The sequence below is a fragment of the Charadrius vociferus genome, unplaced genomic scaffold, assembly GCF_000708025.1.
Source record: "Charadrius vociferus isolate BGI_N301 unplaced genomic scaffold, ASM70802v2 scaffold62, whole genome shotgun sequence".
In the NCBI taxonomy this organism is placed as follows: domain Eukaryota; kingdom Metazoa; phylum Chordata; class Aves; order Charadriiformes; family Charadriidae; genus Charadrius; species Charadrius vociferus.
This window is the reverse complement of record NW_009647419.1, coordinates 5560983-5588180: the sequence shown is the minus strand read 5'-3', so window position 1 is coordinate 5588180 and position 27198 is coordinate 5560983. Positions and strand designations below refer to the sequence as shown.

Genomic DNA, 27198 nt, shown 5'->3' with positions numbered 1-27198 from the left:
TCATTCTTCATAAGTCACCGGATTTCTTTGTGCTTTACTGATGTTCAGGGAAAAAAAAAAAGTAAAGTAGCAAAATTAATATTAAGTAGTTTTAAATATTCAGGTATTTATTTTACTTAATACCATTTTTTTTTAGCTAATGTTACTAATTATCTAGAATATATTATAGAATGATAATGCTAAATATGTCTAATTATGATGAATAGCGATTTTTAAAGTCAGTAATGCAAATCCTTTAAGTATTTGAAAGAAGAGATGTCCATATTCTTTTTTCTTCTCTACTGTTTTCATTTTAACTCCACTGATGCACTTGTATGGAATGTTTTTATGTGTATATGGTACTAGTAATAAAAGTCTAATTCACTGAATGCAGTTGGATAGAAACATTATTAGGCATACTCCGTAACATAATTGAGTGTGTATAACATATGGACAGGTAAAAATGTAAATAGTAAAATGTAATGAATGTTTATTGTTATTATTATTGCTGTTAGTTATACTAATGCATTCTTTTCAAAATGAAGAAAAAAGAAACAAATATACTTTGGTCTGGTTTTAAAACAGTATCAGTACGTAAGCGCCAGTTAACAGTGACTAGAAAAGCACTTTAAAAGGTAGTAAACTGTATTCTGAAAACCAGTTTTGCCTGTGCTTTACATCTGAAACTTCTAGTGGAGAAATAATCGCTACACCCATATAAATATTGATTTGGCTTGGCCAAAATCTTGGGCAGTAGTAAATACAGTCCAATAGGATTTCTCCGTCTCTTCCCTTTTTCCTCATCTTACGGTATTTTTGAGTCTCACAGTTCTGTCCCAGTTAGTTGTTAATGCTTTTCTGTTCATTTTTTCAATACTGCACTGACGTCTCAATGCAACTGCTGTTTGAATACTGAATTTGACATAACCTATAGGGCAAAACATATCACTCCAGTGTGGTAACTGACCTAAACCAAAGAGCTATAAACTTTCTTTTTAGGTGAATCCAGTGATGTAAAAATAAATGGTCTATATCAACAACTCTGGCTGCGCCCTGCAGAAATAGGGAGGGAAACAATACAGTCCCAAAATTGTTTTGTGATTACAAAAAGAAAAATACCTTGCAAAAATCATAAGTGTAATTGTTGCACTTACAAATTAATCAAGCTGATTTACAGATCACTGTACCCCACTGAATTTCAAGTCTTTTACTCTCTTATTTTGAATCAAAAAAACCTGCAATGTTTTTTGCACAGCCTCCTGTGGAAACAAAACAAAACAAAACAAAAAAAGCCCTCATACCTGGTAGAAAGAGAATTGGCAGACTCTGGGAGAAGGAGAAAACTGGCTGGAATTTAATTGTACGGTTCTTCTGTATCTACTGTGCACCCCAAAATGGCACCTGAAATTTAATTTGGCAGCTTACTGTACAGAAAACATGGCATTAATTCAGTTTTACAGAAGGTAATAGTGATATCTAAAATACTGTACATTACACTGTAATGTCTCAACATGTAAGAACAATGATAGAAACAGAACAAATACAAATTCGAAGAAACCTCCAACTTCAAAAGCCTTACCTTACCTGAAATATTCCTTATTATCTCCTTACATTAATTTTTTCTAATTAGTAAATGATAATTGTCAACCAAAATGCTTCAGGAAATCAAATAAGATCTCAGCAACAAAATTTTTCATTGAATAGAGAAGTTAATTTTAAGTTAGTCATTCTGAATCATAAGTCTTCTGAGCAACCTGCAGCCTGCAGGTTGGAAAGAAAGCTTAGATAGCATATCCTATTTTTGCCACGTACGGGGGGACTGTAAGAAACAACAATAACTAGCTGATGATGTTGTCATGGGCATTCCAGGTATAAGAACTGTTTTCTGAAGGAAGATGTGGGGGGATGTGTGTATGTGTGTTAGGTTATAACCAAAGCATTGTAGAATTATTTCAATTTGACATTTGTATGCAATGAGTGAATAAGTGAAAGGATGTGCCAGAGTAAGCACACTGATGATTGTTTGTTATGCTTACAAGAAATTTCATTTTCTTTTAGTATCTGTAAGACTGATGCAAGTGAACAAAATCAATCAATCTGGTGCTTTCGTAACTATAGGAGGCAAAAGTGAAGAGACGAAAAGAGGAGTCTGGTGTAACATGTTTTGTCTCTTCATTTACTCCACCAGGCATATGACTCATTTAAGATTAATCTTCACATTTTAACAAAGCTGTTTAATTAAACAAATTTAAATATTATTTGATGTTAACATCAGTTGATACATTATATTTTTATACTCTGTCATTCATCTAATACAGGATACCAATTCTTACTCATAAGGTTATATGTCTCAGTTACATGAACATGCCCTGTCTGAGTAAGGGTTAACAATATTAAGTATTTACCTTGGCTCTTTCGAACTATGACTTTGGCAGGTAAACGTACACAGCATACTGCAGGTGCATAAAAGCTTGCTCTTGTGGGAATAGAAATGGAAAAAAACCCGCATGACCATGTTGTGTTAGACCTTCTGCTGCACTTACACAACCCTGTGGAGGGCATTTGTTGAGGAAAGTAAGCAGGTTGATCTTGCAATTGCCAGCAACATACAGTGTCAACACATCGACTTCCTTTTCTACTGCAGATTATATAATAAAAACAAAATAGGCTGAAAAATAACTAGTTTATTTGCTGCCTCTTCTTGGTGTTTTATCTTTCCACTGGCTTTCTTTTCCTACCTTTCCCTTGTTTCATTTCTTTTTATCTACAACTGTGCTTTGGAAAGTGCTGACATAGTAGAGAAGAGTCATCTGCATCCTAACCCTAATTAGGATGGAACAGGAGAAAGTGAATTCAGGGACATAAAATACAAGACTTTTGAAGCTCTTACTCGCACTACGACAGTGCAATTTGAAACCAAGGAAGCAAAGCTTTTTACCCCAAAATGAGAAGCAGATCAAGCCCTTTGTTTTTAATAACATCTCCTTTTAATTTATTGTTCAGAAATTCTCCTATTTCCACAGCTTCCTGTTTGAACAGTTCCTTTCTACATTTTTTTTCCATACATCTATAGTGTATCTTTTTAAATGGTGTCCCTTGAAATAGTGAACTGTCATTATCAGTAAAAAAACCATGGGAAATAACTATTAAATGAAAAGTTTATATCACAATATTTTGCAAAACTGTAGTGGATTGGATTATTAAACTGCTACTCTGAGTGTGATGTGAGTGCTTTCAAAGTGGCTTCATCTGCCGAAAAGAAGTGACTAATTTTCTTTTATTTTTGAAATTATAGCCCATTATTTTGAGGTTTATGTTGTTGGCTTTAGGGCAGGAGAAAATTCTGTCTGCAAAAACCAGTTGTGTTAAGTTACATTTTGGCAATATATTATACAGAAAAAATGAGGATTACAGAGAACAGCCGACATCATATGCAGTGCTTAAATGTTATGATAAAGAGAATGGAAAGCAGTATGTCACTGATGCTTCTAAATGATGTGAATCTTTGATTTTTGTTTTTTTGTTGTTGTTCCTTCTTCTTTTAAGCATAGTCTTTCTGTGACGGTTTACCTCTTTATAATAACATTCTTTTTCTGTCGTAGAAGTGAAAAAATGGCATGTTGCGTGGTTCTGTAAGCAGGCTGTATTGTTCTATGTGTATACAGACTTTATCTAGATATAACGAACCAATAAAAAAATCCAGACTAAACTTATAGGCATGGTGGGGGTTTTGAGGGATTTTTGGGGTTTTTTTGTGGGTTTTTTTTTGGTGGGGGGTGGGTTGGGGGTGGTGTGTTTTGGTTTGGGTTTTTTTTTGTTGTTGTTGTTTCCGTTTTCTTCTTGAGCCTTTATGCATCTGGTAACAGAAAACAGAAAAGTATCCCGAATTGAAAATGTAAACCATACCCAGGGAAAGAAAGAGAGACAGAGTGAGGAAGCAAGGTAAAAACTGTAGTGATGTTTGTCCTCTGGTCTAGCTCTGACTTCTCTTTATAGCTGTCACTTTTTTCTTTTTCTTTTTTTCCTTTTCTTATCCAGGATAGCAGTAAAGTGTATACAACTCATGTTTCCTACTTAGAAATCTACAATGAATGTGGTTATGATTTGCTGGACCCAAGACACGAGGCCTCCAGATTGGAAGATTTGCCGTGAGTAACAAAACTACAGAGTCATCAAAAACAACAACAGAAATAATTTTCAGATGCCCTGTTGCATTGTTTGGGGATTTTTTGAAACTATGCTACTGGTCTCAGTGTCAATTAACTCAAAATTCATTGTTTTATCAACACTGTCTAAATTTTTTCGTATTTTGTATCTATAGGAGCTAGGGAAATTAGATAGGAGTAATTGAAAGTGAAAGTATTAAAAAATGTATATTGATATTATGCAGAAGAGATCTATTGCAGCCACTGAAAACAAAAGAGATACACTTGTTTTTTCTCTTGACACCCTATCTCTTTATATAGTATGCGTGTGTGTGTGTGTGTGTGTATTTCAGAGATGTATGTAACAGGCAGTATTTCCTTGCAGCAGTAGGGAGGAAAATCTCCCTGCTTCTACTTGGACCTTTTCTTTCAAGGATAATTATTTCTCTAGAATAAGCAATTGTGAAATAAGGTAAGTAATGGAGAGAAAAGGCCTCAAGGAACTCAAGGGATACTATACTTCAGAATGGATGATTGTTGTAATAGTTTTCATTGATAAGACACTAGCACCTACTAATACTTGGAGAAGGGTAGTAAAAAAGGTTTGTAGGTCATGAACATGTAAGCCTGGGGAAGTTATAAGTTCTTATAATTTATAGGAAATTCAAACCGTAGTTTCTAAGTTTCTTCTGAAAAAAATTGTTTATAGTCTGAGTTATTCTTATAAATAATGCAGCAGACAGTAAATATATAAATAAGTGAGTAGTTGACTGCTTGGATTTGTGAATGCCGTGAAATAATGCTGGGAAGCATAAACTTTCTCACTCAACATGATGGTGACTGAAACATGTAAATAGCAATTAAATCACTGCTGATACAAAAGCAGGAAATGTATTGAAAATTGCCAATGGAGCACTAACAGAAAATAAATAAAATTTTATATCAACATAGCTAATTGTACTATTAACATATTAAACCCATTTTATTTATTAAAAAAAAGAAATCTTTGAGTTGTGTTAAAATATAGCAGCATATCTGTGGTATCTAGGATGTATATCTACAAAAAACTGTCAAGATTGATCTTTATAAAACAAGCTAGTCTAGAGATAAGGAAGGCAGCAGACAAACTCAAAGTGTGACCCTGGCCTGTAAGTTGGTCTCATTGCTTTGCTTTCTTCATCTGTAAAATGTAACTAAATTTTATCACTTTATGACATCTTGATGCTATAATGACTGTACATATCTATTGGTATCTTTCATGGTAAAGCTTAGGAATTTAATTCAATTTATTATCTGCTTCCTGTGCTATGCAGAGAAAAAGTTTAAATCAGTGACTAATTTGGATAATAACTTAATTTTTGTGCCCATTTTTACAGTTGCAGATTTTTTTGCAGTTGAGTGTAAAAAATAGCCTGATACTTACACTCTTATTCAGCTTATTAAAGTTAATACTATTAAGTTATTCAAGTTTATTAAATTATTAATTTCATTTATTAAGTTTTTTGCAATATTTTATTTGAACTCATTCCATTTATTCATTTTATTAAATTGAATTTATTCAATTGAACTAAATTGAATTTGATTCATTTAATTGCAACTTTATTTGAAACAGTTATTTGGGGGTCATATACCCTGGAAAATATGTCACTTTTTAAAACTACGTTCTGAATGTTCATTAATTTTAGAATCTTGAAATAGGTTTATATGTAGTGATTCAATTAAGCTAAGAATAGCTCCTTGTTATGTATTAATCTGTTTTTTTTAAAAAGCAAAAGTTGACACATAATTTCGTTGTGAACTAGGGATAAAGCACACTAGAATAATCGTAATTACCTGTAAACTTATGTAGGGTATACTATTGCAGGATGGGTTTTAGTAAGACACTAAATTTTTCCCTGCAGAGTAACTAATATTAAGTGCTTAATAGTTTTACTGTATATGGTCATTGTTTCCAGTATATCATTTGTCAAAAAAATATATACTGTACACTAAAACTATACCTTCACCACTCATGTTTAGCATTGTATAGAAGTATTTCATTAACAACATATTTTTGTTTAATTTTTAATATAATAATGTAGGGATTCAAAATTTAAAAACGTAGTGACATTCAGAGCTAAAAAGAGAGCACAAGTTGCATGATTAACTATATTTTAGTTACTTGGTTAGTTTTTGTAAATGACAAAGTAAGTAGTAGTTATATGTGAAGTAAGTAGTCACATATTTTAAAATATATCAGGTGTTTATTACCTAATATATATTTCATTTTTCAGAGAATTGTATGTGCTTAAGATCTTTTAAGATTTTAGTGGTAGTAAGCCAGTACAGAAGTATTTAACTTCCTTAAGTTTGTTTGAAAGCATGTATTTAATGCGAATCACAGAATGGTCGGGCTTGGAAGGGACCTCTGGAGATCATCTAGTCCAACCCCCCCACCAGAGCAGGGTCACCTACAGCAGGTTGCACAGGACGGCATCCAGGCAGGTTTTGAATGTCTCCAGAGTGGGAGACTCCACCACCTCTCTGGGCAGCCTGTTCCCGTGCTCTGCCACCCTCAAAGGAAAGAAGTTCCTCCTCATGTTTAGATGGGCCTTCCTATGTTCAAGTTTGTGCCCATTACCTCTTGTCCTATCACTGGGCACCACTGAAAAAAAAAGTGTTGCCATTCAACGGGGCACCCTCCCTTTAAGTATTTATAACTGTTGATAAGATCCCCCCTCATTCTTCTCTTCTCCAGACTGAAAAGACCCAAGTCCCTCAGCTTTCCTCATAAGAAAGATGCTCCAGTCCCCGAATCATCTTTGTAGCCCTTTGCTGGACCCTCTCCAGCAGATCCCTGTCCTTCTTGAACCGGGGAGCTCAGAACTGGATACAATACTCCAGATATGGCCTCACCAGGGCAGAGTAGAGGGGGAGGATGACCTCCCTCGACCTGCTGGCCACACTCTTCTTGATGGACCCCAGGATGCCATTCACCTTCTTGGCCGCCAGGGCACATTGCTGGCTCATGGTCAGCCTGTTGTCCACCAGGACTCCCAGGTCCCTCTCCCCAGAGCTGCTCTCCAGCAGGTCAGCCCCCAACCTGTACTGGTGCATGGGGTTATTCCTCCCCAGATGCAGTACCCTACACTTGCCCTTGTTGAACTTCATTAGGTTTCTCTTTGCCCAATTCTCCAGCCTGTCCAGGTTATACTCAATGGCAGCACAGCCTTCCAGTGAACTTACGGTTTTGGTACTTTAAAAGGGTCATATTATGCATAATTTCCTGTCGGACTCCACAGTGGATTGTCAAGGTTTTAAGCACCAAAAGCCACATGCATACAAAGCCAAATGCGGGTTTTCTATGCTTGGGTACCTATTAGCAGTCTGTGCTGATATTCTCCAAAGTATGTAAGATGGACAGGAAAGGTGTTGAAGTGTGTCATTTTAGAAGAGTAAACAAAAGATTAGTTAACCTCGTAAAGTATGCAGGTTGGTTTAGAACAGTGTTGTTATTCATATTCCTGCAAAAGATGGGGATGCAATTTGAATCGAAGATATGTACTTCTGCCGAGCAAACTCTATGTTAATGACTTTACGTTATCAGTTCAATGGAAGGGATAATCGCAGAGTGATGGCATTCAGGTAACAGAAGTTATGAAAAGCACACAACAGGCTTGTTGATAGTACTTGAAAAATGAGACATTAAAAATTGCCTGTTGCATCTAATCATTGCATTATTAGGTTTGGAATCTCAGCTCCTGCAGTCAAGGTTTTGTGTGTAGCCATCCTCTGTATATTCTGTAGGCTATTAAATTTTCATCTTAATACTACTTAATCATTTCAGTAGAGTCTGCCAGGTGAGAAGGGAAGGAGCTTTCACAAAAAATCACTACTCTCTTGGAAATAAATTTCTGACAAATGTGTGAATGTAGTTCATCTATCTATATATCTGTTTGTCTATCTGTATGTATACATATATAGATTCATATATAGAATTACATAATTGTTTATGCATGTGTAGATATATGTATGCATATTTATTTATATATGTATACATAAACATGTATCGTTTCTAATAAGTACAGAGATTTATACATCAACTCAATTGGGGTTTGAAATCCCATTGAACTTTCAGATTCACAGGAAAAAAAAACAGTTTTAATAATGTTTCATTTTAATGATATTGCATGTAGGCCATAGAATATATAATTTCATGTACCTTAATGCTTCATATACAATATGCCTTAGTTTATAGCTGTAACTTGTTTTGCTTACACAAAGCTGTCAGTGTTTTAATTTTGTGACACTGTAGCTGAAACACAGCATATGCAGATGCAAATGCATTTGAAGAACCTTATTTATTAGAATGCAATAATTTAATTTGATGTTGACAATAATTCTGGTGTAGCTGCATAGAGTTCCATGTTTATACAAGGAAATTATGGTTTTTTTCAAACATGTAAAAGGTATAAAACTATTGCTATAAAGTATAGCTGGTAGAAGACTTTGAATTCTTACTGCCATCTCTTGTTTTCATAAAAGATTTGCAGGACTGCTCAAATTAGGAAAATTTTTCTGAAGCTCTTCATTTGCTCTGAGGTTGTGCAAGAGGCTTTCTGCTTTACCAGGTTCTCTGTTGTACAGTATATTTGTATGTTATATAACTCCATAATACTGAATCAAACCAATTCCACTTCAGTTATAACCTACCACTACAAACTCTTCCTAACTAGTTTGTAGTATTTATTAAGAACTAGGAATTTACTTGGCACTGAACAATGACACAAAAATAGAGTGAGGTTATAGAACCATTAGTCATAGATTGTCAGGACAGCCAATAAGTTACCGCTTTACCTGTCCAAACTGTAGCAGGTGACACTTACATGTGAAAGCAAACTAAAGATGAAGTTTATTTGAACTATAGATTAAGTGAACTCAATTCCATAAAAAGGAAGACACTTTAAGCTAAGAGCCAACTAACTTCGAACATCAGTAATGATACCTATATCAATATCTATTAGTAACATGCAGAACTGTTATGTTCCATGGGGTCAATGTAAAATATTTTAATTTTTAAAAAAACCCTGTGACTGAATATCTGTTAACTACCTCAGATGAGTTTATACTCTAAACCAGCTATCATAATAACAACTGTGCTGCTTACCAAAGAGGAAAAAAAAGGCTAAAGGAATTATTTTCAACATATAGGAAATATATTTTATTCAGTCTGACTTTTTGGATACAAATAGTCCTTTTGTCCGTCTCCAGGCTCCACAGTGTTAGTGTCAGCCCTTCTCCTTTTCAATGACTGTACCAGCTATGTAATCTAGAAACTGGCCACCATTCATAGATCTTCAAGAACTGTATTTTCAGTGTTCTGAGAATTACCAGTGTTTTAAAATGTCTCTGGCTAATAATAGTATTAGCTCAGTCTTTTCATATAAAATACATTCTTTCAAAATGAAGAGTGTTCAGGGTAAGTGTTACTACTGAATACTAAAGATTAGGACAATATTAAGATTTGTAAACTCTACAAGAAAACAGCTCCATTTCTAAAGGAACTTCTCCGTTTCACGACAACTTCTTGTGGCATTTTTTGATAAAGACAAGGCCACACAGGTGGTGTGATGACCAGGTGGGAGCTGCCTGCAGACTCTTCAGTTATAATGACCTGGCTGAATTTCTCCTGCCGCCAAGGGTCTGTGCAGCACAGCACAGGCTGCATCTGCTCAGGTTAATTGCTATGTGGATCCCTAACTCCTAAATGTGCAACAGTTTCTCAGTCAGTATCAGTACACTCCTGTGTCCATGAAGTGTGAAACAAGAAAACTGTGTTTTTCTTGTCTCACATGTGGAATTCATTGGAGACAGGGGGAAGGATTTCCTATCACGATATGACATGCCAGGAGAACAGCCTGCACCAATACTTCCTCATCTCATAGTTCTGCCATGTCTGAGGACATTATGCTTTAGGTCTGTAGTTGAACGGAAAATCAAATCTCTGTGCTATTCAAAGCTGTGCTGGTAGCTGAGTAACTTTGTAACCTTGCCTCTTCAATCAGTGTTGACTTTGTCCTCTGATGTGGTATACAGGGAGCTATACTTCTGAAAGATAATTTTTTTTTTTTTGATGATATATAAAATGATGGTCTTGGCCGTTTTTTCTTAAAACCTAAAACTCCTTGCAACTTTACACAAAGATTAGCTATAGTTGTCCATTAGTTTGTTCTTCTGGACAGACTCCAAGATGCACGCTTTCTACTTTTCTCTTTTATCCTTTTCCTAAGTTTATTATTGGCTATATAGTCTCCTCCTCGTGCTGAAGTAGTATCACTATATTCTGCTAACACATTGTCATAGAAGGGATGTACCCTTATATATGATTTGCATGTATCATTATGATTAATTTTTAAATGTTTATAAAGTTTGAGGTGTTTAGTTTTCTTCAGTTCTAAGCCCTAGAGACACATACGATCATAGGAAACTTGTTTTTTTAAATTTTTATTTGTTTTCCAAAATCTTTTTAAGTCTTTTTATTTATATTACACCTTAATGAGATGGTATTAATTAATCAAAGGAAGCTTTAACTTCATTGTTTGCCAGGAATTGCATTCTTTGTAACAGGAATATCATAAATGAAAACATCCGATGTGTAAGGCTGTCTTGCATTAATGGCAGTTCAGTTGGTGCAGGAAAGGGCCTGAGTTAATAACAGTATAAAAAAGACTGATCCCATCCTACAGGTTTCCTAGTCAGCTACAAATTCCATCCATTAAGCCAAATGGAAAAGATTCTTTGTTTATAAAGAAAACAAATCCTTGTCTCTGTCTTCTTTCAGGCATTATGGATAACGTAACAGAGCTTTTCCACTCCAAGATCCAAGTTAGGGCTGTGAAATTTAAAGATTTCAGTAATGTAGAGAATGTTCTATAGAAATCTACTATCGTATTATACAGTAACTTTATCATTTATTTATCATAACTAAAAAATTTTGTAGTCATTTTGGAACATGTCTTTCTGAGGAAGTTTTCACAGATGCCTCTAAAGATGTGCAAGTTTAGACTTCCATCTGGGAATCCTCCTAATAGCTGCAAGGCCACTGTATAGGAGGCTGTCACTGGTTTGTGATGTCCCCAGTATGTCCTTTCTGATATAATAATTTTCCTGAGCTTTTTGTCCAAACTGATATCTTCATTGTGTGGAAATTACTTATAACCATTGGTCAAAATGTACTCTGAAAAGATCCTTGAAAGTTTAAATACTTTGCCAAGTGTTCGCAGTAAAACAACATTATTTTCCTGAACTAAAAAAAGAGGTAGATGGTGCTTACTGTGCAATTTCAAAATATTAAAATTAGTCAAAGCAGCATGCTGTAATCAGAACCAGCCTGTGCTTTAGCATGTGATGCACGCACACATGGAATTGCAGACAGAATACAACTTGACATTAACAAACCATTGTTATGCAAGAGCAGAATTATGCTTTCGGGTTTATGCTCTGAATGAGGGAAGCGGAGTTTCATGATAGCACTAGTGCTGTCTTATCCTTATTTTTGTGTGTTAGGGTATAAGTTGAAGACAATCACACTTGGAAAAACAATTTTTATGACTACTAAAAAAGCATGGTGTGTACTTTTACATGTATTTTTTCTTGAAAATAGTTAGTGTATTGCAATGTGTTCAGATTATTTCTGTATATCCATTCCAATGTTTTGACTATCAGAGGGTGAACTACCTCTCTAATACTTAAGAATAATGCTACAGAATGCTGCTTAGCTACTCAATTTGATTCTGTCAGGTTTGGGGGGAAAAAAAACAACAAGCAAAGCAGAACAAAACACAACCTGTGTGGTTTTGAAGCAGCTTGGAATTATTAACATGCAAGAACTATCTAGAGATAAAAACTCAAGTCACATACTCCCTCTTGTGGTTAACCTCGAAAGAAATTGGTAAAAATATGTATACACATACATATATGTATACATATATGTGTAATACACATACATGTATGTGTGTATATATATACACTATTATCTGTACTTACAGGGGGGAAAGGAAGTGTGGTGGTTTGTTTTTTTTTTAAAAAAAGTATAACTTTTAAAAATGTTCCAATTTGCTTGTTATAAGTTGTCTCAGAACATGTAATTCGCCCTGAAAGACATCTCATTCATCCTCGGAGTTAGTGTACTTCAATTTTAACACAGTCTTCACTCTGGGAGTTTTCCAAATCCGGTGATGCAACTACTTGGCTTCCACGTTGGGTACTATAGAATGTCATAACTGAGGAGACCCAAATGGCTACCCAGTAAAGCCTATAAAGTTTAACTCTCAGTAACCTGATTGAAAGACAAAATTCTTATGTGAAAGGGCTATCTAGAGAAGTGAAAAAGAGTTTCAGTAATATTTAGTCGCTCTCCTGGAGCTTTTGCTATATCCGTGCTACTTCCGTCTCACTTCCTTTTTCTGAACTTTAAGGCTTGAAGAAGTACAACTAAGCATTTCTAACCTCAGTGGAAATAATGAAAATCTTTCTGTTTACTTGCTTTTAAAGAAAGGGATCATTTACATTTGTTGTAAATGAGAATTTGAGAATAATGAAAAGTGAGATAATCTTGACAAATGCAAAGTTATTAGAAACATGTTGGCTACAAATGTGTCGGTTCTGAAATATTCCATGCCTAGTTGTTCATCAAGATTATGGTATGCTTTATGTATAATTTGTGCTTAAATAGCTGTGATAATGGCAAACAACCCCCTGCTTATTATTTGTTTGTGATGATTCATCTAACCTCTTGCTCTTGAAATTTTACTATATCTCATTAAAAAAAATTCCCAAAGCTTTCTCTAATAGTTATAGATTTTAAATACTCCTTTTCTATGTGGAGCTTTGCGTTAAAGGAATGCAAAGGAGGTGACAGAGAGTAAAAAAAAAAAAAAAATTCAGCACTTCCTTTAATATGCATGGTTTACTCTTCATGGTTTTAGTTCTTTTATTATGATTGGTTTTGGGTAAGATCACCGTACTACAATTCTAGTTTTCATTTTGTTGGGTTTTTCTTTCCATGTAGAAAAGTGACAATAATGGAAGACCCCGATCAGAACATTCATCTGAAAAACTTGTCTCTTCAGCAAGCAACCAATGAAGAGGAAGCCTTAAACCTGCTCTTCTTGGGAGACACCAACAGAATGATTGCTGAGGTGAGAATTGCTACTACAAATCTTACTTAACACCATCAGAGTTAAAGTGATCATAAACTTCTCCACATAAGATCTGCATTTTGGAAGTCCTTAGAGATAAATGAGTAAATATCTTCTTTCTGAGTGTATTTCCACAGTGAAATTGAATAAGCATTTCACCAATTAGCTTTCACTTTGCAAAGTGCTTTCTGTTTTTCCTTAGTGAATCTGATTGGTGGTTGTTAAAAGTCATAATGTACTGCAGTAAAACTAAGTAAGAAAAAAATTTTTTCTCATAAACCATAGACTGACTTTTGAATGTGGCATGTACCAACATACATACACATTTAACGGTTAGAAAACACAGCCTTGCAAAGCATTGTCAGACATTCCCAAGAGTTGGCAGCCTCCTCTTTTTTTCTTGTTATTGCATAAACACGTGGTGTTATGTGTTTTAAAAAAAAAAAAAAGGTAGTGCAAAAGCACATTCAAAATAAATATTTGCTAATATGCAAAGCCAAGGGTGTTTTTACTGATTCTGGAAAATTAGAATGAAATGTTTCTATATCCAGTTATTAAAATCTGCAGGGGTTTGTTTAGTTTTTTTCTTCATTCTTGGAAATGGAATGTAAATAGAAAAAGTGTGTTGTATAATGTGAGCACTGTCAATGTGCCACAACACAGCCAGTTCTATTATAGAAATTTGTGGGTTTTCATCCTCTGACCAAAAAAAAAATATAATCTTCTCTGAGGAGAAAGACATTTAAAGTATATGAAATATTCAGGTAGCTCTCTGTTTCTGCTGACTGACCACATACACCTGGGCACAGGGAAGAAGCATTAGATTACAAAATGTAAACAGGCGAAAAAATGATTTGTTCTCTCTTTCTCAAGGGAGACTATTTCAGCGGTGACATTTTGAGAGGCAGAAAGATGTTAAGGCAAGAGATAAGCTGTACTTAAGGATTGTTAGTAAATAGGAATATTGAGGCAAGGAACCATTTGATCATATTGAAATGGAAAAACTGATATGATTTAGAGCAGAGGAACTTGAATAAATGTAATAGAGGAGAGAAAAAGATGACATTGAGTTCAGAAGCCTGAAAAGCTAACATGATAGCTGGTAACGAAAACAGAAAAGGAAAGTTCATTGCATGGAGAAAGATCTTCAGGAACTCTCTGAGCGGTTTAGAGAAGCTGTGTATAAAAGTAAGACAGAATTTAAAGAATGGTGTGCTGCTGGCTGACAGTGTCGTAAATCAACAATTGTAAAGGGCAACTGTGTTACATATTTGGAAAACATTGCCTTAAGAGAAGGTATATCCCAAACATTGAAAGTCATGAACAAATAGCAGGACTAATGAAGATGGTAAGTCATTAAAGGTCAAGATGAAGTAGTGCTCAGTAAAACTAAAAGAATATATGTAATGGGTCAGACCAAAGATATGTCTGCTCCAGTTTCCTGTTTTGAACAATGGCCAATAACAGATATATAGAGAAGAGTGAAAGATAAACCAAGTTAAATAAAGATGTTTTTTTTAAAAAAATTATCTCCTAGTCTTCATTAGTTTGTGTTTCAGACTATTCACAGCTAATACTTTTGTTGTATTTTTCCTTTACGTGAATTTGCCCAGATGCTTTTTTTAACCTCAGTAAATCTTTATTATGAAATCCGGTGTGACACAAAGTTCCATGACTTAACTTTGTTGTAGGAAGAAAAATCTCCTTTATCTTATTTTTTAATCTACAACTTGGTGGTTTTATTTGGGGCATGCTAGTACTTGCTAGAAAACATAAGAATAGCCATGAGGATGTTCAGGACCCCAGTAATAGAGAAGTCACTATTCTGATTGGCTTGGGTTAGCAAACGATTTTTGCGGGTTTTTTTAATATAAATACTATAAAGTTATTGTTTTGTTGGTCTTTAATGAAGAGTACTTGAAAGAAAAAAAATGCAGAGAATACATGTTTGGGAAAACTACCACCCATTGCAGCAATATTTACTTTGCTTAGCCTGAACGCTAGTGCCAGAAACTTCAAATGAGGTGGATTTCATTGTAGAAGTTTTATTTATGTAGTTCCTTTGCTATTGCAGCAGGTATGTTGCAGTACAGTTCAGTGAGCTTACTGAGTGCTGCTTCCTCTTAGACATTACAGAATTTGTCACCCATTGTCGTTTGTCATTTTTTGCTTTAAGTGACTGTGGTACTTTATATGCTGAATGAGAAAATGGTGTTTGCAGAAATGAGGGATTAATGTAGAGATCTAGGGAAGAGGATTTATGACATCAACCATAACTACTTCTCCAGAGATCCCTATTTTTAAACCTTGATTGAATTATGGTATCACTTCCTGACCTCAAAAAAGATTAGGACCCTATTTAAGAAAACTTTAAAAGACACAAGATGAATAAACCTAAATAGAAAAGAAAGTAAAAGAAAAACTATGCTTGATTCATCTTTTTTAATGATGAGGAGTCTGGGTACGGGAAATCTGTGTCAGAACTGCAGCCTCTAAAATTGCAATCTCATGCTTTACTCCTAAGATAACTCTTCTTTGAACAGTTGCAGGACCATTTTGAAAATAAGATAGACAATTTAATTTCTGCGATACCTCTGCTAGTGCAGTCTAGGGCTGCCTTTTGCCCTCACCACTGACTGTGCTAAAAAGAAAGTTATCATAACAGTAAAAGTGTTCTATAGGTCATATTCATTCATTCATTAAATGTCAGAACCTAAGAGTACGTTTATAACCAAGTACTTCTTTCCCACACATAACTATAAAGCTCATGAGAAGGAAAAAAGAGAAAGCTAATCTAATTTGTTCAGGATTGGTGTATAGCTCTGTATAGGACCAATCCTTTGCTCTAGTTTTGACATGCACTACATGTTGTGGAAATGGTAAGATAGGAGACATCTGTGCACAAACACTTCATAATATCAAAATCCAAATAGGAAGTTTTTGTCTCTTATATTTTGCCAGGGAGAAATAGACAGAGAACAAACCCCACAACCTGTTTTTTTAGTTGGCGGCTCTTCCAACTGTAAGGACTATTTGTTTGTTTTTCCCATAAAACACAGTTTCTTGTTACATTTGAATGCATAAGAATCTCAGCAACAGGTTTTAATAAAAAAATAGTCTGAATTTATTCTTTGTATTTTGACTTTTTAAGGCAACTTTATGATTTAGGTATCTCAAATACATGCAAACAAAGGATTCCAAAATCTAATCTGCACATATGACACAGGTGGTAGCAGCTGCATGGAAAAAAGCTCATGTACAGAAATAAGTGTTTGGCCATTTAGGCAGTGTTCACAAACCATTTTATTTTGGTGGATGTATTATTAATATGTCTTCAACTGAAGTGGTCTTTTCTAAATTCTTATGAAGGGAATCTCTTGTGATCATCTCCTTTGAAATACTATGCCTGAACCACTGTGATTTAGAGAAATCTACTTTTTTAGTATTTCTCTTAAAATAGTTGCATGTATATTTAGCTTTTTTTTTCTCTAATGAAAAATTACTTCACTTTAATGAGGAAGGAAATGTTTTAGTGAATGGTTTTATACCTATACTACTTCATTGTTTAAATTTGGAAGACAGTGCATACTACACAGTGTTTGTTCCATCATTTAAAATGTTTGAAGTACACATGGGGCAAGCAGTAAGCATTTGGCAATATTTAAATACATTTATTTCAAGAAAGAATGAAACTTTCAGACATTTAAATATAGTTGAGGGGACTGACTTGTGACCTCTGAATTGGACTTAAATTTATTTTTATTGTCCATTAGTATTCACTTGAATGTATTTAGAAAGCCACTGGTAGTGTTTGAATGCATTTTTTTCTTGGATGAAATATGAGAAATAAGATTTGAATGTGTGAACATATGAGATTAAATTATACTTTTGCCAAATGAATGAATCGCAACTTTCTGGTTTCCTCACTTCTTCATTGGTGTCAATTGTTAGTTTATTTCCACTCTGACAAACCTGTTCTGTAGTATCATTAGTACCAAATGGCATCGTCATTTCAACACAAGTGCTTTCATTTCCGTATGTGGTAAAACAATCACTGGTCATACATACTACTTTGAATAGTTCTTCAAGTACTTTGGGATTTATATGGATAAAAGGCAATGTATAACGTAAAGTTTAATAATATCTTCCCCAGAGAATATTAATTACTTTAAAAGTTGCCTCAGTTACCATGGTCTAACTGTGAAACTGTACTTGCAGTAAATACGGAAAGGTGAAGTATTGCTTTTAGAAATCAGGGAAGTGTCAGACTACACTTATCCTGATCCTTATATTTTCGTAGCAATAAATTTGCAATTTCAACTGTATCAAGTGTACCTAAGTACAACTGAAGAGCCCCTTCACTTGTACCATGTAATCAGAAAGGAAACTAAAGATATATTAAGGTCTCATTCATCTACCAGATGTAAAGGCAGTTTTTTCAACAAAGAATCTCTTCTCCTTTAGCCTTGCAGAGACTTAATGATGTTCTGTGCTATAAACGAACAATGTGAACACACCAGAATACTCAAAGGGTGAATTTCAAACAGAGAAACAAACTGTGTTAAATTGCTCTGTTATCAGTCTTGGACAAAAGGGCTCTTTTCATACAGTCTGAACTCAAATGACTAAAGCTGTCAGAACCTCTTCTTACATGTGTCCATCTGATTGTAGCTTGAGATTGGAGAAAATCAGTCTGATATCTGCCTTGGATGCTATCAGTGCTTTTTTTTTTTTAGACTTGCCCATCTTCAAAAAGTTCAAAAGGGAAAAAAACCTAAAAGGAGTAAGAAACCCTCCTTAAAACAAAGTTTTGTACCTTTTTATTGAGACATTCTCTCTCACAAAAAAAAAAAAAAAGCGTTCAGAATGCTTTGGCTGGTCACTGATTCATTCATACAGGAAAATCATGTTCTTCTGATGCCTAAATATTTTGATTCAAAGAAGAAAAGATTCCACTGGGACTGTATAAACTGTCAAGTGGAGATGGTTTGCAATATGGGCTGAATGACTGCATTTATCACCTGTGAAATCTTTTTGTCCTAGCTGTCTTGGACTCTTTTCTGTATTTTCTCTGTCTGAGTGTATTTGGCAGCCATAATCAACGCATTATTCTTCCAGATAGTAGCAGCTTCTGTTGGTTTAACAGTGCTTTCCAAACAGCCTTTCACATGTTTTTCTCCTATTTAAGAGACTATCTCCATCTTAGATCCTCAATTATTAAGAACTCTGTAGACCAGTAGTGTCCTGTTTCTGGCTGTTCTTAGTGTAAAAATCATTTATAGTAGCAGCTACAACAAATAAAGAATTTGGGAAATACATAAATTACTGCAGGGTTCTTCCCTATACAAGGTTTTGTTGATTTAAGATAAATAACAATTAGATTAAAATGGATAACATAGGCTCCAGCAATTTTTTGACCTTTCATGAGCTTGTATTCCTTGACAGAAACATCCAAATCAGGTGCTTCTTGCAACATGGCTGTGCTGCAGGTTCTTATTTAAGTGGAAACCACCTTCTTGCAACTATTTGTATGAATAGATGTAATGGTTCAAGTTATGAAGCTTCTGTACAGTTTATTTAATTTCAGCAAATACGGGTATATCCTAGTCCTGGAGAAAAAGGAGACTGGGTTGTATGGCTTGAAATATCTCCTTTATGTATTTTTCAACATCAAACAAAACATTTATGTTTTACCAAAACATAATTTTGAAAGATATGCTATTAAATTCCTCTCTTACCGTGCCACAAATGGGCAGCAACAGATGACCCGGCATTAATTCTTTTGTAGTGCTTGTGTGATATCACAAAGTATCTAAAGACTGCTCATGTGGTTTATGATGTCACAGAATTCCTGGAAAAAATTATTTCTTTTTAAGTAACTGCAGCTCATCAGTTGTTCTATATATAACCTTCACAATAGCAACCATCTGCTGAGAGCGACGCCACTCCCCTCCTTCTTTTTTCCTTCATCACATCAAATTAGCGCGAGGATGATTTCATATACATATGGTTTAAATACTGCTACCAAAGCCAAAATGAACTCTGAAAGTCACTAAAGGAACCTTTTAGTAGTCTCTGAGACACTGCCCAGAAAACTTTGTTTGTTTGTTTTCAGTTTTCAAACTTTCCAAAGAGTTGAATGGTGATACTCAGAAGTTGCATATGTAAGATAGCAACCAAACAAAACAAAACCAACCATCCCCACAAAAAAAAGGCTTATTTTTGGACTGAAGATGTGGACAAGTTGTCATTTCTTTTGCGATGTACTTTGTATCGACTTGTGTGGTAAAAGTAGCAATGTGTGGGAGATTATGACTGCAATTAATATTTCATGATCACACCCCATTTAACAGTTTAAATTTTTATTGCCTTACACTTCCTGCAATAGTTCTAATAGAGCTTTCTATCTATGGGAGCTGCAAAGTGGAAATAGAATCATATTGTAAAAAGGAGTATTGGTGTGCTGATTAAAGCATGGTTCTACTCTGAAGAAGGACTTTATTAAAATAGTAGTTTAGGATTTTAGCCAATGACTTCCAAATCAGCTTTACTCATTTTACATGAAAAAAGAAAAGCAATGGAATTTCTAATGACCAGTCCAGCAGAATCTGCTTGGAACATGGAAAAACTCGTTGTAGCTAGTGAATTGCTATAGGCAATGAAGACCTAATAGGGCAAATAGTGCCCCGAGCTTTTGGAACTCAAAGTCCTGAAATTATTTTTTTTATCCTTTAAACTTTTTTTGGCCTCTGCTGGGTGTTAAACAGATGTGACTAAAAGCACATTTTGAAATACATGAGGTTTTGCTGCATAGTGAAACTTAGGTTTGCTTAAGAATGGTTATTCTGAAGTACGCTGATTTCTTCAGCTTCTTTCATAGCAACCTTTACTTTGTGCTTCCACAGCTAGACTCGTATTGATGTTCAATCTGGCTTAGCCTTGTCTGCGGTATAGTGTGACCAGTGTAACGACTGTAGTGCAAAATGTCCTCAGATGTCAGTTCTGCTGAGGAGAATGTCCTTAAATATTAATTCTGTTATGGATTTTGAGCTGGAAAAATGAAATAGCCAGTTCTGCTTCACAGAGAACAAGTAGTAAAATCATAGCTCTCCTAGTAAAATAAGTGATGCTGGCTCTAACTTTTCATGGAATCAGAATTGCTGAATAAAGTACATTTTAACAGCATATAACTTTTTCGTAGTACAACTGCATTTTAAATATGTTTGGGAGTATTTTTTTGCATTTCAAAGCTTCGCAGGCCTATATCTTTCCCTGAGGCTGTTCGTTTTCATTCCCATGCTACAACTCACTGCCCTTTCATTGGTTCAGCTTCGCCTCTAAGGACAGCATATCATGTGACTGCGCTCTGATGCTCATTTCACGGGGTTGTGAACTGATCCCTAGAAACCAGGCAGTTACGTAGAGCCAGTGGCTTGCCTGTATTACTCCAAAATTTCTCATTTGTGTAAACTAATGATCAAAACTCTTCTCCCTCTCCCTCTGAGCTTGGCTTTATTAGGTAAAGCAGCCAAAATTAAGTAGTGCTAAGGCTGTAATTTCATTACAGAATTTTCACCAACGGCGACAAGCATATGCTGTTTCTGCATACCACCTACTTGTTCACATGCTGTGTGCTGCCGTTTTCAGTTATTCTAGCAGAACTGCTTTCTACAGCTGCACTGTGACTGAATTGGAAAACTGATCCAGGTTAAATATCTATGGTTTGCAGACTTTTCTTTTCTTTTCTTTTTTTTTTTTTTCCCTTTGAGCTGGATCAGTTCCCAAAAACTATTCAGTTGTACTGGTGTTATTAAGGCTGGAACAAAATACTAGGAAATTGAAGGGGAGGCAATTCAACCAAGAGGTATAGCTGTTCGTATTATTCCTGGTAAAGGAATATTCAGTGTACAGTCTTTCTGTTGAGAGCCATCCTTTCTGGATTAGTGAGACAACACCTGCAACGGGCAGGCTATTTTAACATCTAGAATACTTCATACCAAATCAGACTATGGAAAGAAAAGAAATATGTTGGTATATCTAGTCTGAATCACAGGGTATACCTAGATAAATAATTACTCTAGAATAACAGAGGAATAAAGTATAGACAAGATATTAATGTATACGATTCCACAGGATTCGTTAATCTTTTTAAACAACTATAAATAAGTATAGATAGTTGCTAACTCAATAATATTTATGTATTAACTTATTTCGCATTCTTATTTTTCTGCAAGTCAAGTATTTATGCCCTAATAACATACTTGTAATAGTTTATAAATAAAAGTACTATTTGTATGGTAAACCTTTCATCTCCATATATATTCTAAATCTTTATAAAAGAGGTTATAAATGAGGATAATAAGGAATTCTTTTAGTTTTAAGTTTCCAACAAGAGCTTGATTAAAATAAACAAAAGGGGCTTTAGATGCTTAAAAATTTTCTTATGTGTTGTTTAAGAAAAGAAAACTTCATGTGTGATGGCATATAGTAAATTGAAATATAAAATTAAGTATCTGAGAGCTGTTTAAAATTTTCTGTTCTGCATTTCAAGTATATCGGGAACACCAGTAAAGTCATACTAACACTGAGCATCTCTAAAAATTGACCAAGAATTTCCATGTTTCTCGTTAAGGAAGTATGGCAGTAGCTATTTCTAATAAATATATTTAAAGTCAAACCTTTTATGAAAACTGTCATGACATGTAAAATTTTGATACTGATTTTGCCAAATTATTTTTTTTTCATAAAAGCAATGACACTGAAAGTCTAAAGCCTTATGGGAAGTTCTAGTCTTAGTTACACTGGTAGCTATCCAGCCAAAAAAAGTTTTAAATGTGTTTACCAATGGGGAAACTGGTAAACTCTTGGAGATTAGGAATGAGTACGTTTCCCTGTGGTCAAGGTGCCCTTTTCTAGCAGTATTCTTCAGCATAGTGAGGTAAGCTGCTCTGCTGATGTACTCACTGTTAGAGTATCTTGGAAGAAAGATAGTTTCTTGCTTGCTTGCAGTACAATTTGTCCAGATTAAAATTAGCCAAGTATTTAGCCAGAATGTGAGTACCAGGTAAAATCTTTTGGGTTCTTCTTCCGTATTTATTACAGGTGTAATAGCTAAAAAAAAAAATGGATAGGTGATTTTGATTTCCAGATTTGTGAGCTATAAAAAGCTAAGTTTATTCATTAAATGAACGCTGGGAACTCTTCCTTTCTTTTCACTGTAGACACCAATGAATCAAGCTTCAACCCGATCTCACTGCATTTTCACTATTCACATCTCCAGCAAGGAACCTGGATCTGCAACCATCCGACGCTCCAAGTTACACTTAGTAGACCTTGCTGGATCAGAGCGTGTTGCGAAGACTGGAGTTGGAGGTCACTTATTGACAGAAGCCAAATATATCAACCTGTCGTTACATTATTTGGAACAGGTAAAATTGGAATAGCGTGAAGCATATCTCCCTTTACTACATTCCTGTTTAGCAATATGCAGTGTTTTGGAAATCTTGATTCCAATATTTAGTTAGTCTTTAGACTGTGTATTTATTGCAGTTTTTTAAAATGTTTGAGTTGGTAGCTCTTAATTTGAAATAAAATGTTTTAATTTAGGAAAAGCTTAACAGTTAAACAGAAAGATTACAGTAGGTATAGAGTGTAGTGTTTCAAAAATAATTTTCTTGGCTTTTTTTGAACATGAAAGATATTTACAAGGTTGCAGCTGTATTTCTGCCAAAAAGTTTTTTTTGTCATCATCATCACCTCCTTCTGCAGCTGGGATCAGGATGTATCACTCCAGAATCATTGAACTGATTGATTTGTCATTTGGTTCCAGCATTGTAGTATCGTAAAATATTAGGCTCTTCTCTCATTTGTTGTTTTATTCCTCTACCAATGTGAATCTTTGCTCACTTTGAGACAGGCATTACCTTTGTTAATGTATTTATGGACTAACTACCATTATTGGTTTTATATCAATAGGACTCATGTTTGCAACTGTATAATAACAATAAATTTCCATAAATCTTTGTTTCAGCTGTTGTTACTGAGAAAGGTTCAGCCTGTTGATTTAAGGTATACGAAAATCCCTATCCTTCTTGCACTGTTGCTTTGTATTTTTCCTCTTTGGTAAAGGCAAATAACGAGAAAATAGGTTCACTCTGGATAATCTATTTTAAAATAAAAAAAAAAACAAAGAATGAGTTAAGATAGTGGTGGTGAATGGAAACTTTGAAGATGAAGCATTCTAGTAAAAAGGTTTAGTTAACAGGAATTTTTTAAAAAATTTTTAATTTATCATTGTTGTCATTATTGTTGTTATTAAGTATTTTTTTATTATTTTTCCTCCACTTAATTGATATAACCATTTTCCCTTTGGAACTAGAAAAATAAGATGTTACATCTTAGGATCCTCTGAATGTCTGTGAATGTGTTAAGTGTGATGGTAAAGACTTTTCTCACTCACTAATATCTTCTTTTCTAATCTCTCTTCTTTCCACCAAGTTTATAGGCATTGTCTGTGTTCCATAGCATTCCTTCCTTTCAGGTGTTTCTTTTTGTTTTAGTATTTGTGGCATTGCTAAAGGACATTTATGCATATTTATAAACGCTTAGTGCATGTTATGTTTATGTCTGCCTGATCTGCTGTGATGCTGTGTATTCTAATGCTGTAAAATTCCAAGCAAGCGTAGGAAACACGTGGCAATGAATGAAATCTATTTTGTGGATGCTGTGCTATTAAGCTGCAATCACTGAAGATTTTCAAGTGTGGATTTCAGACCTCACATCTGTAAGAGAAAGGAAGTTCTTTCGAAGTTTGAATACATAATATTGTTTTCACAGTACAGTAAACACCGTTCCTGTTGCCAGAAATTAGTTATGTTTTGGAGTTCTGCTGGAGAAATACAATATTTTTTTCTTAAGGCTTCTTTAAAAACTTCTATATAAGGCAATGACAGGTCTGTGAGGCTATCATTTAGGTGGGGGGAGGAGGAGAAGAAAAATGCCTAACTCTGAAATTCAGATTTGTCCCTTTTCATTTATACTCCAGTATATGTGTTATTCAGTAAAAGCTACAGTTGAGGAAATACATTTAAAATGAAAATTTTGTGTGTGGCAATATGTGAAAATTCTTTAAAATTAAGATTAGGAAATATAACTGATTGTTCTACTTACTGGGAATAATATTTTTCATTTTGTGTGTTTTTCTGTTAACAAGAACAAATGTCTTCGATTGCATTTAATCTATAGTCAGAGATATTTCATCTGTCAAAAGAAGAAGCTTAAGGCACAGCAGGTGGCAGTCAGTCATTTACTGTTACACGGAAAATTTTTTCATACCCCCCATTTGTTTAAATTTTACCTTGAAGCAAAATGTCTGTATTTCAGTTGTATTCATGGGAAGTGATACGGGTAAGCGATTCTAAAATCATACAAATTGTGCTCAGGATCCTTCTGTCTCATTTTAATGTATTTCTAATGCAACATTGCATGAACTTACGTGAGGTTGAATTTAATAATCTGTGTAGTGCGTCTTGAGAGACTCAGGTTTGAAGTGCTGTAGAAGAATAAAGTATTAATATTTTGTCATGCAACTTTTAACTCCTCTTTTAGAACCCAACATGCTTATCTCCAACTGTATTTATTCTATCTGGGGTTGCATATGGTTAATAAAAATGTTTTCTAATACTGAACGATAGACCAATGAAGACAGTAAAAAATATCTTTTTTTTTTTTCAGTGGGAATTGGGCTATTCAATCCTGACCTTGCAGTGACTTATATTAAAATACAGGGGTTCCTCAAGATCAGCTTCCTTACATACTCAGCTATTTATCTACTGGTGTGTTAGTGTTGGGTTATGCCATTTCTAAACACATAAAATAGTCATGTAAAATTATTTGTGTCAGGATGACAGTGGGAACACAGTTCTGTGTTATCACACTTGTTCTGCTCGTTAAACCACAAGGTGTTAAAAAGTCTTCAAATAAATCAGTTGCACTTGATGACGCAAATGATGGTGAGATAGTGTCATGCAGCTGATCAACAATGGCATTAAGGACAGTTCAATCTTACTGTCCACAACAATTTGATACATAGGTGCTCTTAAAAGTCCCTATTACCAAGTCCAGGTAGTTTTTGTTGTCCGTAAGACGTAGTAGCATGTTCTGGAATTACAACTGCGTGTGTGTGTGTGTGTGTGTGTGTGGTATTCTCTTCAGATAAACAACCTATGGTATACTGGACCAAATTTAGAGTTACAAATTAACTGTGATACAGCCATGTGATTTGACACTATAGTGGAATTAGAACTATGTTTTTCCCCAAAATAATAGACTATAATGTTTCTACTGCTTTAATGAATAAGCCTGTTAACTGTCATTTAACACGTGCTCCATTTAGGGAATGCCAAAAGATTTTATTGGTTAGTGGAGGATTGCTACCCATCCCTACTGGAGTTTTTGCTCATAAAATTTGAAATCGCTGGGAGCCATCAAATGCTAGATTTTTTCACATCCTATGGAAATGGTAATTTTCTGGTTTTGTTGTTTCCTAATTAACATATACAGGCATTAGAGTAACAGAAAAACCAGGAACTTTTTAATGATTTAAAGTGAAATACAGGTATGTCTTTTAGATTAGTAAATCATAATTTTTGGAGTGAATTATTTTCATCAAGACCCATAGTATATACTTGAGACAAGCATATATGCAAGAATGCTTGTAATTAACTAGAAGACACCAGCAGAAGAGTTTGAATTTTTTTTGCTGCGAGGACCAGAGCTTAAGCTGATAAACTACTAGAAACAGGAGGTGGGATAGGAGACTTAATTGCCAGAAATCTGAAGAGTGGGTAGGTGTGGGCAGGAATCTGAAAGGATTCTGGATGTAGCTCAATGGCAATGTCAGAGGTCTTGCGACTGTGGACAGACAGGAGAAAAAAAGGAGAACTCTGGAGCAGGCATATAGCTTCAGAGCATGTGATACACTAAACTGGAAGATATAAATGTAACTAATAGCCCTGTACCCACAAGTGATGAACCCCAAAATCCTCATCTCCTGAGTATGCTTTGAGAACATGCCTGTTGGCGTGAGGTACTGGTGCAAACCTGTTCCCTATATGAAGTTACTGCTTGCAAAAAGAATGTGGACAGGAATGGGGACTCTTGGGTGCACTTTAGAGCATATCATAACCACTTGTGAGTTTCAGGTCTTCCTTTATGCATAACAATATTTCTGTATGTTTCAGTGAAGTTGTGAGTGCTTGTAGCTGGCTTATGCCATTACATTTCATATAGGGTCCAGTTTTACAAAAAGTGACAGTATTTCCGACAGCTTCCACGTTTAAAAAACTAATTAGGTCTTTAAGTGGTTTGTTTGACCCAAAAACTTTCTGCCTTAAATTATGTTGATTTAAATCAGCATATTACAGTCCTGGTTCATTAATATTATTATGGCCTGTTAGGTTTAGACCCACCAGTATTTAAAAAACCAAACAAACCTAAACCCCTTTTTTTCTATCAAAAGGGTAGGACCCTCTTTTTGACCGTGTAAAAATGGGACAATTTTCTGATTATCACATTTGGTTGCCTGTTAGAAGATCCAGGTTCGGATCCTATACAGGTACTCAGTGTCACTTCGTAAAACAGCGTAGTTTCCTGGTCCTTCAGACCCTCTGAAGGACCCTTGCCCTCTTCTATTCCAGGTTCCTCGACTGAATTGTAAAGATTGATTTAGTGGTTTAGGTGAGGTTTTACCAAAGGGAATTAAAGCCGTCATCTTCTGTGTTATGTGACTCTGTCACGTGACAGTACAGTGGCTTCTGCGTAATGAGAGCTGGTCACATAGCTTTTCAGTGCCAATGTGGGTGGGTTCAACTCTGCCTGGGCTACAGACTTCCTGC

At 34.9% G+C, this 27198-nt stretch overlaps 1 protein-coding gene across 1 annotated transcript in view; it reads left to right on the top strand.

The window, feature by feature from the left end:
* The window catches only part of KIF6 (kinesin family member 6), a 173383-nt gene that overhangs the window by 21759 nt on the left and 124426 nt on the right, over window positions 1–27198 (top strand). Inside the window, exons 5-7 of the mRNA XM_009880465.1 lie at window positions 4018–4127; window positions 13174–13303; window positions 22525–22731. Of these exons, the coding sequence (XP_009878767.1) occupies window positions 4018–4127; window positions 13174–13303; window positions 22525–22731 (447 nt within the window). The remainder of the gene's footprint in view (window positions 1–4017; window positions 4128–13173; window positions 13304–22524; window positions 22732–27198) is intronic.